Source organism: Bubalus bubalis, chromosome 2, assembly GCF_019923935.1.
Source record: "Bubalus bubalis isolate 160015118507 breed Murrah chromosome 2, NDDB_SH_1, whole genome shotgun sequence".
NCBI lineage: Eukaryota > Metazoa > Chordata > Mammalia > Artiodactyla > Bovidae > Bubalus > Bubalus bubalis.
In genome coordinates, this window is record NC_059158.1 from 159,784,465 (window position 1) to 159,799,765 (window position 15,301).

General features: G+C 44.9%; 1 protein-coding gene across 1 annotated transcript; it reads left to right on the forward strand.

Moving 5' to 3' along the window:
* Positions 1-92: 92 nt before the first annotated feature.
* Positions 93-3,238, forward strand: INHA (inhibin subunit alpha). The gene is made up of 2 exons (XM_006058946.4): positions 93-439; positions 2,263-3,238. The coding sequence occupies exons 1-2, from the start codon at positions 178-180 to the stop codon at positions 3,081-3,083; spliced, it is 1,083 nt and encodes a 360-aa protein (XP_006059008.3). The 5' UTR covers positions 93-177; the 3' UTR covers positions 3,084-3,238.
* The last annotated feature ends 12,063 nt before the right edge of the window (positions 3,239-15,301 follow it).

Genomic DNA, 15,301 nt, shown 5'->3' on the forward strand with positions numbered 1-15,301 from the left:
ATGGGCAGGGGCAACTCGACTGCAGGGCGTGGGAAGGGCTGGGGAAGACTGGGGTGAGAAGGGTAGAAGAGGGCGGTGGTGGGATGGGGAGGGTGGAGTGGGGAGGCCCTGGGCAGACCCTGGCAGAAGGGGCACAGGGCAGGGTGTGGGTTCCCAGTGGGCAGGGCCAGGTGAGCTATGTGGCTTCAGCTGCTCCTCTTGCTGCTGGCCCCTCAGGGCAGGCATGGCTGTCATGGGCCGGAGGTGGACCGGGAACTTGTCCTGGCCAAGGTGAGGGCCCTGTTTCTGGATGCCTTGGGGCCCCCGCCGGTGACTGGGGAAGGTGGAGATCCTGGAGTCAGGCGTCTGCCCCGAAGGCATGCCGTGGGGGGCTTCATGCGCAGGGGCTCTGAGCCCGAGGACCAAGATGTCTCCCAGGCCATCCTTTTTCCAGCTGCAGGTAATGAGGGTGGGGTACTGGCACTTTGACTCTGACAAAGAGTGTGGTGTAGCCTGGGTTCGGGAGCTAGGCAGGTGTGGGGTTGAATCCCAGACCTGACACTCAACTGACTTTGCAATAATGGACCAGTTACTAAATCTTCCTGAGCCTCTTGTCTCCTCATCTGTGAAAAGTGCCATAACGCCTACGTTTCAGGATTGAGTGAGATGGTGTATCCAGAGTGCCCGGTTCATAGGAGCCATTTGCGAGATAGTCGTCTGGGAGGCCGAGGGTGTCTAGGGACAGAGAGATCTGGGCGTGTGCCCTTTCCTGCCATCTTTCCTCCTAGCTTTGCTTTTGCTCCCTGCTCCAAACATTGTTTCTTTAGCCTCAGACAGCTGAGACTTGAGAAGATATCAGGGATGCGGGAGAACAGTTAGCTGGGAAACTAACCTACCTTCTCTTGAATTCTCTTCTCATCTCCCCAGTCAGTTGCACTGACTCAGTGAGTAAAGCCCTCCACTGGCTGGACCTTTTTGTAGCCTGGCTCACTTTTCTCTCAGAGAGGATGCTCTGCCTCCCTGTGCTTCGGGCCCCAGGCAGCACAGTGAGTGTGGCTTTAGGATCAGGCAGAATCCCAGCCCACTTAGTTTAAGGGCTTTTCATCTGGCTCAGGTGGTTAAACATTTGTCTGCAATGTGGGAGACCCAGGTTCGATCCCTGGGTTGGCAAGGTCCCCTGCAGAAGGGAATGGCAATCCACTCCAGTATTCTTGCCTGGAGAATCCCATGGACAGAAGAGCCTGGTAGATGGGGTCACAAAGAGTCAGACATGACTGAGTGACTAACATCTGCAAAATGGATCAGTTGTTGTGAGGTTTATAATGAGATGTTCCACATAACAGTACAGCCCTAATTGCTAGTTCTTTAACTCCTGCTGGTTTGTGACTGTTTGATGCAGTCTATATACTTGTCAGGGTAAGGATGCCAACTGCATTTTCTTAGAAAGCACTGTCCTTGATTCTGAGCTGAATCCTTTCTCCTCCTCCCCATCCCCTTCCTCCTCTTTCTTGGTGTTAACCTTTATAGAGTGGAATTATTTTAAAGGGTTTCTCATGCAGTATTTCTGACATGAGTAATGTAACAAATGCCTGTGTACACAGCATTCAAGGTACCATTTCATAGTATCAGGTAAAAATTTAAATAGAAACTAACAATTCTAAGCAATGGTGAAGGGAGAGAGTGCAGGGCATCTTACACATCACTGATGGGAATATTAATTGGTAAAACCACTTCAGAGAGAAGTTGGCAGTGGCTGGCATTTTTGAAGTCTTTTAATGCTGAAGTAACACATGGGGGTTTTCCTAAAGGAAATCAGTCCTGAATATTCATTGGAAGGACTGATGCTGAAGCTGAAATTCCAATACTTTGGCTACCTGATGCGAAGAACTGATTCATTTGAAAAGACCCTGATGCTGGGAAAGATTGAAGGAGGGAGGAGAAGGGGACGACAGAGGATGAGATGGTTGGATGGTATCACCGATCCAATGGACATGAATTTGAGTAAACTCCAGAAGTTGGTGATGGACAGGGAGGCCTGGTGTGCTGCAGTCCATGGGGCCGCAGAGTCGGACACGACTGAGCGACTGAACTGAAGGGAACTGAACACATGGGGGGGCCTCTGTTAGTACCCTGAAGATTGGGGAGAGTCCTGGCCTCTGGCAGAGTACTTCATCTGGTGCCTGGCAGGCTTGTGAGTGGCAGCCAGATCCCTCCTGCTGAGGGGGAGGGGTCCCAGGTTTTGCCGGTGGGGGCTGCCCTTTCCCTTCCCTCTGTCCCCTGCAGGTGCCAGCTGCGGGGATGAGCCAGATGCTGGAGAGGCTGAGGAGGGCCTCTTCACGTATGTGTTCCAGCCATCCCAGCACACACGCAGCCGCCAGGTGACTTCGGCCCAGCTGTGGTTCCACACGGGACTGGACAGACAGGAGATCGCTGCCGCCAACAGCTCTGAGCCCCTGCTCGGCCTGCTGGTACTGACATCCGGGGGTCCCACGCCTGTGCCCATGTCGCTGGGCCAAGCCCCCCCTCGCTGGGCTGTCCTGCACCTGGCCACCTCCGCCTTCCCTCTGCTGACCCATCCTGTCCTGGCGCTCCTGCTGCGTTGTCCTCTCTGTTCCTGCTCCACCCGGCCCGAAGCCACCCCCTTCCTGGTGGCCCACACACGGGCCAAGCCGCCCAGTGGAGGGGAGAGGGCCCGGCGCTCCACGCCCCCGCTGCCGTGGCCTTGGTCTCCCGCTGCGCTGCGCCTGCTGCAGAGGCCTCCAGAGGAGCCCGCCGCCCATGCCGACTGCCACAGAGCTGCCCTCAATATCTCCTTCCAGGAGCTGGGCTGGGACCGGTGGATCGTGCACCCTCCCAGTTTTATCTTCTACTACTGTCATGGGGGGTGTGGGCTGTCCACCCCACAGGACCTGCCCCTGTCGGTCCCCGGGGTGCCTCCTACCCCCATCCAGCCCCTCTCTCTGGTGCCAGGGGCCCAGCCCTGTTGCGCTGCCCTCCCGGGAACCATGAGGCCCCTACATGTCCGCACCACCTCGGATGGAGGTTACTCTTTTAAGTATGAGATGGTGCCCAACCTTCTCACCCAGCACTGTGCTTGCATCTAAGGGAATCCCGCTAATGCCCAAGGCCCCACGGTCACCAGCCTGGAGGAAGGGCAGGCTGTCCGCTCCCTTCCTCCTCTCTGCCCAGAGGCTCCCCTTTCCCCATTCCTGCCCCTGTTTCATGAGGAATGTGACAATAAATGACATAGTGCACATGACTTGGCGTGTCTTCTCAGGCTTCTCTGATAAGTGTTTTTGTCGGGGTGAAGTCTAGGCCCTGGGAGCATGGGATTGTGGGGTCTCAGGTCACTCAGCCTCACTTGATCTAGGAGATGGGGGTTTGCCAGCAGTAATTGGATGTGTATCTGGTGGGAAGCTACCATGCTTGGGGAGGACAAATAGGTGCTGTCAGCTCAGGAAAGCGACTCTGGAGCCAGAACTGGCCCTCGTACAAGTTGGCCCTGATGTGTCGCCTGGGTGGTCTGCCATGCACACCTCATAGTGCCTATGCCCGTGTCATAACCACCGCCACTCTGCCCTAGCTGATGGACACCTAGCTCAAGGTCAGGTGATTTATAGAATGGCCAGAGATCACGGCTTTGGGGGCCCCACTGAGACAGATGTTCAGAGCGGTCCAGGCGTTTCCTGTGCCTGGGATGTGGGTGACATTTGAGGGCTGGGGACACTTTACTGAGGGGTACAGGGTTCTCTACTAGCCCAGTTAGCAGATCGGTGTTGCTAGGGAAGTATCACATATCTGAGACAGAGAGAAGTGAGTGCCACAGAGTAACTTTCACAAAGCTAAGGGTATTCTTTTTAAATGACTGCCCTGTATTCTAAAGTTATCCTTCATGTGTGTGTGGCAAAGTGTCATTTCTTTTATGATATTATGGTGACGGTAGATAGCAGTGTTTTTTTTTTTAATGTGTTTGTTTTCAGATTTTTACTTAACAAAATTAAAACTTGGCACTTCGAATTTGGATCCTAAGATTTTTCTTTGTAATTTTGCTGCTGAAATCTGTGAAATCTCAAAATCTGAAATCCTAAAGTCTGGGAGTCACTGGTCTGGGCCTCCCCTCCCAGAGTCTCCAAGGCCTTTGATTCCACTAGCTTAGCAAGTGAGGAAGAAATGTCCACCCCTACCTAAGAGGGGCCAACAGTGACTAAGAAAATCTGTGTCCACTCCTGGCCATGAGACCAAGAGCAGGAAACTTCAGAGATTTTCCCTGTTCCCAGCGGTAATCATTAGAGACACTGAATAATCTTCATTCAGAGTCCATTTGAACAGAAAATTCAACTCAAACTGGCTTAAACCAAAGAAATAAAAAAAACTCAGCAGCCTATGACAAGTCCACAAGCACAGCTGACTAAATTACAGCTCGATTCGGGGCTCAAAGATGCTCCCAGGATTCAGCTATAGGCTCCAAATCCCCTGGGTGGGCTCCATCTCGTCTATGGCAGTCTGGGGCAGACCCAGATGCCCAAGTGACACCACTTGGTCTCGTAGGAGGGAGTCTGCTTACAGAAGTTGCAGGTTGGGTCTTGGTGGCCTGACTGTCTTGATTAGGGTCATGTGCTCCTCCAGGAAAAGCGGGAACAGAACAAGTTAATGATTCAGAGCATGAAGCCCACCCCTGGAGTCCAGAGCCTGAAGCATGAGGTGAAGTTATTTCCTGCTTCCCCTCAGCAGAGTGCAGTTACCACACAAGGGGTGGGGGGTAGATACTAAGAGAAAGCACTGTTGGTTTTCCTTGCCAATTCTCAAATCTAGCCCTTTCCCTCTCTCTACATGAACACCATTTTGCCATTTAAACGGCAGTTCTTTTTCTTTTAATTGAAGTATAAGTGATTTACAGTATTGAGTTCGTTTCAGGTGTACAGCAAAGTGATTCAGTTATATATGTATTATACTTTTTTCAGATAATTTTTCATTATAGGTTATTTCAAGGTATTGAATATAGCTCCCTGTGTTATACAGTAAATCCTTATTGCTTATCTAATTTACGTATATAGTAGTTTATATCTGTTAATCCCATACTCCTAATTTATCTCCTGCTTTCCCCTCTGGTAACCATAAGTTTGTTTTCTATGTCTATGAGTCTGTGTCTGCTTTGTATGTAGATTAATTTGCACTATTTTTTTTTAGATTTCACATATAAGTGATATAATACTCATTTTTCTCTGACTTATTTAGTATGATATTCTCTAAGTACAACCATGTTGCAGCAAATGACATATTTCATTCTTCTTTATCACTAATATTCCATTTTATATATTTATATATACATACTACGTCTTAAGGGCTTCCCAGGTGGTTCAGTGGTAGAAGAACCTGCCAGCCAATGCAGGAGATGAAAGAGACTCGGGTTCAATCCTTGGGTCAGGAAGATTCCCTGGAAGAGGGCATGGCAACCTGCTCCAGTATTCTTGTTGGAGAATCCCATGGACAGAGGAGCCTGGCAGGCTACAGTCCATGGATCACAAAGAGTGAGATGTGAATGAAGCAACTTAGCACACAATACATCTTAAACCAATCACCTGTTGATGGGCACTTGGGTTGTTTCCATGTCTTGGCTATTGTAAATAGTGCTGCTATGAACATTGGGTAGATGTATCTTTTAGAATTAGAGTTTTTGTCTTTTTCTGTACATATGCACAGGAGTGCGACAGCTGGACCATATGATAACTCTATTTTTAGTTTTAAAAGGACCGCCCATAGCGTTTTCCACAGTGGCTGCACCAGTTTACATTCTAAAGGGCCATTCTTGATTGGGCAGCTCAGCAGCCTCCTTACTATAAGCAGTCACTTTCTACCTTTCCAGTCCACGTCCCACCTGGTGCCCAGGGGTAACTTCTTTGATGATTTTATCCCTTAGGTGACTTAAAAACTTGTCTATACAAAGTTCAACCTGCTTTGTGTGGTGTAAGAGCCCTTTCCATTAGATCTTATACCTGTCACTGCAGCCTTGGAGTGACACAGCCATGAGCTAAGGGATGCCAGCAGGTGCCACAGGTTAGGAGAAGCTGAGAATAGATTCTCTCCCGAAGCCTCCGACAGAGCCTGTGATATGTTACTTTACCTGGCAAAGTGGCCTTTGCAGATGTGAATAAGGCTACTACAGACCCTAAGATAGGGGAGATAACTGTGGATTATCCTGTGAGACCAATCTAATCACAGGAGTCCTTAAAAACAGAGACTCTTTTATGGCTGTTGTCAGAGAGATGTGATGACAGGATACAGTCAGAGAGATTCAACGTTGCTAGCTTTTAAGGTAGAAGAAGGGGGCCAAACGTCAAGGAGCAGAGACAGCTTCTAAGAAGCTGGAAAGGCCAGGAACTGATTTTTTCCTTCAAGCCTCCTGAAAGGAAAGCAGCCCTGATGTCACCTTGATTTTAGCTCAGGGAGACCCAAATCAGACTTCTAACCTAAAGAATTGTAGGATGATTAATCTGTGTTCTTTTAAGCCACCAAACTTGTGATGCTCTGTTATGGCAGTTAACAGAAGACTAACCAGAAATAGTGACCAAAGATGAAGTGGCATCTGGGTAGAAGAAAAAGCTTTTCTCTGCTTCCTGATGTAGTCTGTCTCATCCAGGAAATACTTGGCTCCAGCAGAATTTCGAATATTTATGTGGATCATTCTTTAGGTTCAATATGTTTGATTAATAATACATTCCTGAATTTCTACACTAGTCTTGTCTTGGAGTAGAATATATTCTGGGTTGAACAGTTAGAATGAAAGTGAAGAAGTGAAAGTTTCTCAGTCATGTCCGACTCTTTGTGACCCATGGACTATACAGTCCATGGAGTTCTCCAGGTCAGAATACTGGAGTGGGTAGCCTTTCCCTTCTCCAGGGGATCTTCCCAACCCAGGGATCGAACCCAGGTCTCTCACATTGCAGGTGGATTCTTTACCTGCTAAGCCACCAGGGAAGCCCAATATATATATGTGTCCCCTAGAAAAATGTGTTCAGTGAATAAATGAGTGTGATCAAGGCAGGCTCTGAAAGGGACTGTAATTACTCTATTTTCAAGTGCTGTTTAGGGACTTTCTTGGTGGTTCAGTGGTAAAGAATTGCCTTCTAATCCAGGGGATGTGGGTTCAATCCTTAGTTGGGGAGCTAAGATCCCACATTGTGCAGGGCAACAAAGCCTGTGTGCTGTAACTAGAGAGCCTGAGCACCAGGAAGAGCCCATGAGCCACAACAAACCTTGCACAGCCATAAATAAATAAATAGAATGTTGTTTAACACGTCTTTCCAAGGATTACTGACCTTAATGTCTTTGTGTTTCTAGTTTATGATGGTTGTAGCTTTACACGTAACAATGCCAAGCTGTATTTTTTGATCTGGGTAATATATATTGAAAGAGGAGAGTGAAAAAGTTGGCTTAAAGCTCAACATTCAGAAAACGAAGATCATGGCATCTGGTCCCATCACTTCATGGAAATAGATGGGGAAACAGTGGAAACAGTGTCAGACTTTATTTTTTGGGGCTCCAAAATCATTGCAGATGGTGACTGCAGCCATGAAATTAAAAGACGCTTACTCCTTGGAAGGAAAGTTATGACCAACCTAGATAGCATATTGAAAAGCAGAGATATTATTTTGCCAACAAAGGTCCATCTAGTCAAGGCTATGGTTTTTCCAGTGGTCATGTATGGATGCGAGAGTTGGACTGTGAAGAAAGCTGAGCGCCAAAGAACTGATGGTTTTGAACTGTGGTGTTGGAGAAGACTCTTGAGAGTCCCTTGGACTGCAAGGAGATCCAACCAGTCCATTCTAAAGGAGATCAGCCCTGGGTGTTCTTTGGAAGGAATGATGCTAAAGCTGCAACTCCAGTACTTTGGCCACCTCATGCGAAGAGTTGACTCATTGGAAAAGACTCTGATGCTGGGAGGGATTGGGGGCAAGAGGAGAAGGGGATTACAGAGGATGAGATGGCTGGATGGCATCACCGACTCGATGGGCGTGAGTTTGAGTGAACTCCAGGAGTTGGTGATGGACAGGGAGGCCTGGCGTGCTGAGATTCATGGGGTCGCAGAGTCGGACACGACTGAGCAACTGAACTGAACTGAACTATAGTGGAGGTAATGAAGATAATGGTGAACTCCCAAAAAAGATCCCTGCATCTACTGCTACAGTCCCTGCAGCAGACCACCACCAAACCACACCTTCGCCAGACTCACGGACATGCACAGACAAGACTCCTGTGGGGTCACTGTTCCTTTCTCCTGGGTCTTGGTGCACAAGGTTCTGTTTGTGCCCTCCAAGAGTCTTTTCCCCAGTCCTATGTAAGTTCTGGTAGCTCTATGGTGGGGTTAAAGGTGACCTCCTCCAAGAGGACTTATGCCATATCCACACCCAGAGCCCCTGTCCCTGAAGCAGAACATTGCCGACCCGTACGTCCACAGGAGACGGTCAAACACAGTTCTGTCTCAGTCTCTGAGCAACTGAACTGAACTGAATATATAGCTAAATCCATAAGTTAAAAGATGCATAATTTCTTAATAAAAGAAATAATTATTGAATGATCAAACTAGTTCAAAATCAGCATATAAATACTTTTCAGTATATATCACAAAAAACTTATTTTGACTAAAAGATTTCTTAATGGCTGTTGGTCAGAACATTATAGAGAAACTTCAATGCAAATTCTACCAAATGATTTATCAAAAGGGGTTTTGTTCATTTTTTGCCCCTGCAAACAAATATTGTTACATTAATACTGAGCTTGTAACAAACTGGTTTGCCTGGATGTTTAAAAGTTTCAACATAAACCAGCCCTGCAAACTGGAACATATTTATCTCAAGACCTCTTCCTGGTCCAAATGTATCTATACTAAGGCTGGAAGATAGAATAACAATAAAACCAAAATGCATCTGGAAAGTAATAAAAATAATTTGATTGCTTTTATGCTGGAAGTATTTTTCTTATTAATACAGCACACCATCTTTCCGATCTGCTACTGCTTGGATAGCAATAATATTATTTTAGTTGCTGGCGTACCAAGGCATGAAGAATTATCTGTTTCTTGTTGACTCTCTGGAAATGAAGGCCAAGAATAAGTAAAACGTTGCAAATTCAGGACAGAGTGTACAATAAAGTCTGGAACATCCAGGATCCTGGGTGTAATGTTGAATCTTTGTATCAAATGACTCTCATTGGCTAACTTGATTGGAATTTTTGTCACTGGCACTGAATTGTTAACAGGAACAACTGCATTAAGTACTGACTTCTTTTCTGGGGGGAAGGTGTATTAATGATTTCAGGTGTAAGGCTTCCAAGTTTTTGCTTTATCTCTTAAAAGCCTTGAATCTTATTCTAGGTTATATGTATTACTGATCATGATACTCCTCTGTACCCAAGTTCATGTGGCCACTCTGAACCAGTTGCAGAAACTCCAGAGGAATTTCTTTTGAAATCTTCTGCCAGCAATGCCAGTTTATACAGATGGCTAATAAACACACAAAAAGATGCTAAACATCACTCATTATTCAGTTCAGTCAGTTCAGTTCAGTCGCAGAGAAAATGCAAATCAAAACCACAATGAGGTATCATCCTCCCTTACATGGGTCAGAATGCCATCATCAAAAAATCTACAAACAATCAATGCTGGAGAGGGTATGGAGAAAAGGGAATCCTCCTGTACTGTTGGTGGGAATGTAAATTGATACAGCCCTATGGAGAATAATATGGAGATTTCTAAAAAAACTAAGAATAAAATTACCAGATGACCCTGCAATCCCATTATTTGGCATATACCCTGAGAAAACCATAATCGAAAAAGACACAGGTATCCCAATGTTCATTGCAGCACTATTTACAACATCTAGGACAGGTACCGCACAGTTGCACTCATCTCACACACTAGTAAAGTAATGCTCAAAATTCTCCAAGCCAGGCTTTAGCAATGTGTGAACCGTGAACTTCCAGATGTTCAAGCTGGTTTCAGAAAAGGCAGAGGAACCAGAAATCAAATTGCCAACATCCGCTGGATCATCGAAAAAGCAAGCGAGTTCCAGAAAAACATCTATTTCTGCTTTATTGACTATGCCAAACCCTTTGACTGTGTGGATCACAAGAAACTGTGGAAAATTCTGAAAGAGATGGGAATACCAGAGCACCTGACCTGCCTCTTGAGAAACCTATATGCAGGTCAGGAGGCAACAGTTAGAACTGGACATGGAACAACAGACTGGTTCCAAATAGGAAAAGGAGTACGTCAAGGCTGTATATTGTCACCCTGCTTATTTAACGTATATGCCGAGTACATCATGAGAAACGCTGGGCTGGAAGAAGCACAAGCTGGAATCAAGATTGTCTGGAGAAATATCAATAACCTCAGATATGCAGATGATACCACCCTTATGGCAGAAAGTGAAGAGGAACTAAAAAGCCTCTTGATGAAAGTGAAAGAGGAGAGTGAAAAAGTTGGCTTAAAGCTCAACATTCAGAAAATGAAGATCATGGCATCTGGTCCCATTACTTCATGGGAAATAGATGGGGAAACAGTGGAAACAGTGTCAGACTTTACTTTTTGGGACTCCAAAATCACTGCAGATGGTGATTGCAGCCATGAAATTAAGACGCTTACTCCTTGGAAGGAAAGTTATGACCAACCTAGATAGCATATTGAAAAGCAGAGACATTACTTTGCCAACAAAGGTCCGTCTAGTCAAGGCTATGGTTTTTCCAATGGTCACGTATGGATGCGAGAGTTGGACTGTGAAGAAAGCTGAGCGCTGAAGAATTGATGATTTTGAACTGTGGTGTTGCAGAAGACTCTTGAGAGTCCCTTGGACTGCAAGGAGATCTAACCAGTCCATTCTAAAGGAGATCAGTCCTGGGTGTTCTTTGGAAGGAATGATGCTAAAGCTGAAACTCCAGTACTTTGGCCACCTCATGCGAAGAGTTGACTCATTGGAAAAGACTCTGATGCTGGGAGGGATTGGGGGCAGGAGGAGAAGGGGACGACAGAGGATAAGATGGTTGGATGGCATCACTGACTCAATGGACGAGAGTTTGAGTGAACTCCGGGAGTTGGTGATGGACCGGGAGGCCTGGCGTGCTGCAATTCATGGGGTCGCAAAAAGTTGGACACGACTGAGTGACTTAACTGAACTGAACTGAGGACAGGTAAGCTGCTTAGATGCCCATCGACAGATGAATGGATAAGAAGTTGTGGTACATATATACAACGGAATATTACTCAGTCATAAAAAGGAACACAGTTGAGTCAGTTCTAATGAGGTGGATGAACCTAGAGCCCGTTATACAGAGTGAAGCAAGTCAGAAAGAAAAATACAAATATCATATGTTAAAGCATATACATGGAATCTAGAAAGATGGTACTGATGAACCTATTTGCAGGGCAGCAATGGAGATGCAGACATAGAGAACAGGCTTGAGGGGACATTGGGGGAAGGAGAGGGTGGGACGAATTAAGAGAGTAGCATCGAAACATGTACATTACCATATGAAAAATTATATACCCAGTGGAAATTTGTTGTATGACACAAGGAGCTTAAATCTGGTGCTCTGAGACAATCTAAAGGGGTTGGAGGTGGGAAGGAGGTTCAAGAGGGAGGGGATATATGCTGATGTAAGATGGAAACCAACACAATGTTGTAAAGCAGTTATCAGTCAATTAAAAATAAATGAATAAAATAATGCCAGTTTAAAGGATTTATAATATTAGTTGCAGAATTTCAGGCATACATGCAGACAGTTACCCTTCTCGTAATAGACTTCAGAAATTGAACATTTGTTGGGTCATTGTAAGGACTCAATTCTCCATCAAATAAACTGAAGCTGCTGCTTCACAGTTTAAGCAGAATCTAACATCTGGCTGCTGATTTTCTCCATTGATGTATTCAGATCACTTACAAAAGGAATGACCCTATCTCTATCATCCACCTGTAGATGACTTAGATTTCTCATGACCCAAAGTTCCTGAGGCTTCACTCAGCAGGACAGTCCCATGTTCCCTTGCCTCTTTAGCTTATTCACCATTTTCCCAGTAGAAAGTTGAATTATATGTAATCCCCTGTATCCATGTTCACTTGAATAGAACCTTAACAATGAAATGATGTGGTGATGGAATGACGTGGTCGTCAGCTCCTTAAATGAATGTTTTCCCCAGTAGTGGGAAAAAGTCTGTGGGCTCTTAAAGACTAACTTTAGGTCTATCAGATTTGGAAGATTTGTATTTCACTTTGTCTTTATACAGTTTTGCTAATTTAAATAATTTCTTGATACATCATCTCTTTGGTTGTTTTCAAGTTTCCTGGCAAGATCTTCATACTTTTATTAAATTCTGCAAATCCTGTGCTTGTGCGGGCCCACAGCTCTGAAGATTTCCTTTCCTACTCTTTGGCAAGGTGCTGCATTCACCATCTGCCACCAGCTCCTGGCTTCTTATCCTTTTAATGTTTCTCCCCATACCCTTCCCCCCACCCCCACACCCCATTTTGTCCTACTCTTTAGTTTGAGAGGGCTTCCCTGACAGCTCAGTTGGTAAAGAATCCACCTGCAATGCAGGAGACCCTGGTTTGATTTCTGGGTTGGGAAGTTCTTTAGTTTGAATAAATTAACTGAAGTCTTTGCTGACCATTGCTTTTTACCTTTTTCTTGGGCTCATTTTTCTTAGTATTGACCTACCTTCTTTTATTATTTATTTCAGAGTAAGTCTGTAGGTGATAAACTTTCTGAGTCCTTTGCAACAGAAAAAGTCTTTTTATTTTTGCAATTGAATGATGATGGTTGGGCTGTGGGTATAACTCTAGTGTCAAAGATTTTTTCCTCTGAATTTTGAAAAATTCTCTCTGCTTCTTGTATCCTGGTTTTCAATTAGACTTAATGCTCATATGATTCTCATACTTTTGTACTTCATCTATTTTTTTTTCCTCCATCGGACATTTTCAAGATTTCCTCCTTACCACACATCCGAAATTGTGTCACACTAAATCTCATGTTAATTTGTAAAAGAGATCCTAATTGGCATTTGATGGGACTTTTCAAACTGAAGATTCATGTTTGTTATTTTCCTTCATTTCTATGATATTTTGTTCCTTTGTGTATAATTTCCTTTCATATTCTTTCTATTTTCTCCTTCAGAGCCTTATTATTAGCTGATGTTGAAAGTGTTAGATCAATCCTCTGGGTATCTTAGTTAAAAAAAATAAAATACTTTGTATATTTGGTGTTGAGCTATGTGCTGAAAAAACACATATTTGCTCAATCCTTCTGGTCACACATGTATCCTTTACCTGGGCTTACTCAGATCACTCTTTTGAGCATTTTTGTTGCTTCATAATCATGTTCAATTTTTCAGTTGATCAGAAAAAGTCAGTGTGATATCTTTTTCCACCCAAGAATGTTATAATTCTTCTAAAGTCTTGTTTTCACTCTATGATTTATTTCACTGCATGAAAGTTCCTCTACGCACTGCTGTCTCTTTTACGATGCTTTCTCCCAATGTTTGGTAATTATTAGTTGGAGGCTCCTCCTTTACCTCAGATTCCTGTATGACTGTACACTCTTTAGCAAAAGGGGTATGAGATAATGTCATGATATATATAGCATCATCTTGTCAGTTACTTGGGCAGGGGGATATACTCAGAGATGGGATGTTTTGGCAGCTCATCTTCCACAATCAGGTGCTCCCTTTTTCTCCTTTATGTCACCAGTCACCAAGAACACTGTCCTTTTTCTCCATCTGACAATCTTATATCCACTGCTCCCACCTGAAGGCATATACTCCTGCTGGAATTTTGTGGCCCCAGGAGACAAGAAGGGAGAGCATGTGTGGAGTGGCTGACAGGCTGCAGCATGCTGAATAATCAGTGCGCTGTTGATGACTCCTGAGGCCAGGAGCTCCCAGGATCCGCCTTCTCTGGGCACGGCATGCTCTTGCCGCTGTTTTCAATGCCTTTGGCAGTCTACTGTTATGCACGTTTGGGGCTGTGATCTTCTTGTCTGTCCAGTTTCCATTTGCCATCCTTCTTTCAGGGACTCCTCATGGTTTCTGGCCCACTAAGGGCCCTCCTTGTTATCCAGGGTAATTATGAATTTATTTACCTACTTTTATATGTTTTCTGTTATTTCTAACTATCTGGGATGAGAGGGAGAGGCTGCAGCAGGAATTCAGTTTCCAGTCTGGGATGAGACCCATTTCCCATATCACTATCTCTACTATAACATGCATCACGCTTGTGATAGGCAACATAATGGCCCCTCCCCGCAAAGAGGTCTATGTCCTAATTCCCAGAATCTGGGCAAATGTTACATGTACACTCTAATAAATTTATACAATGTTATATGCCAAATTTATTCAATTAAAAATGTTATATGGCAAGGGAGAATTAAGATTGTAGATGGCACTGAAGTTGTAAATCAACTGACCACAGAATAAGAATATTTTGGAGCACCCAGGTGAGTCCAATGTAATCACAATGATCCTTTTTAAATAGAGAAGAGGAAATCAGAAGGGTCAGTGTCAAGAGTGATATGATGTGAAAAAGACTCATTGCTGGCTGCGAAGATGGAAGGGGGCTGCCCGCCAGGGATGCAGGCAGCTGGAAAAGACGAGAAAACAGATTCTCCCCTGGAACCTCCAGAAAGTAACAAAGCCCCGAGGACACTTTAATTTTTAGCCCAATGAGATCCATTTTGGACTCCTTATCTTCACAATTATAAGCTAATAAACATGTGTTGCTTCAAGCAACTGTTTGGTGTCATTTGTTACAGCAATGATAGGAAGCACATGCAATTGAGATGTGATTGCTGGAGTGTCTCTTCCACCACACTGGCGGCTCCTGAGAACACGAGCTGCACTGTTGTTGTCTCTATCTACCCCCAATGCAGCACAGAGTCTGGCACATAGTCAGGGCTCAGTAAATACTGGTCGAATGAGTGAAAGAGTTAACGAGTGCTCTAAGTTTGAGGTTCTACCTAAAGCTCTGAGATTCCAAAGCAGGCTCTGCCTTTCCCCTTACCTCGGTCTTGGAGACCCTAAGCTCTCTGATTTCACTTGTCTTTGTTTCACTTTGGAGGTTTTTATTGCTATTCTATTTGCAGCTTCTTCCCTTGCTGCGCACCATTTCTTTCCTCTCTCCAGCCTTGCATGTAGGCAGAACTGAGATGGCAGACACTTGTCACATATGTACCTGACTTTGTCAACAGGTCTTGTATGGGTTATGCCCGAAACAGTGATGTCTGCTTTCTTCTCTTCTCCATAGCTGTCTCCACTCTCACCTCCTATCAGGCTTTTGCTGTT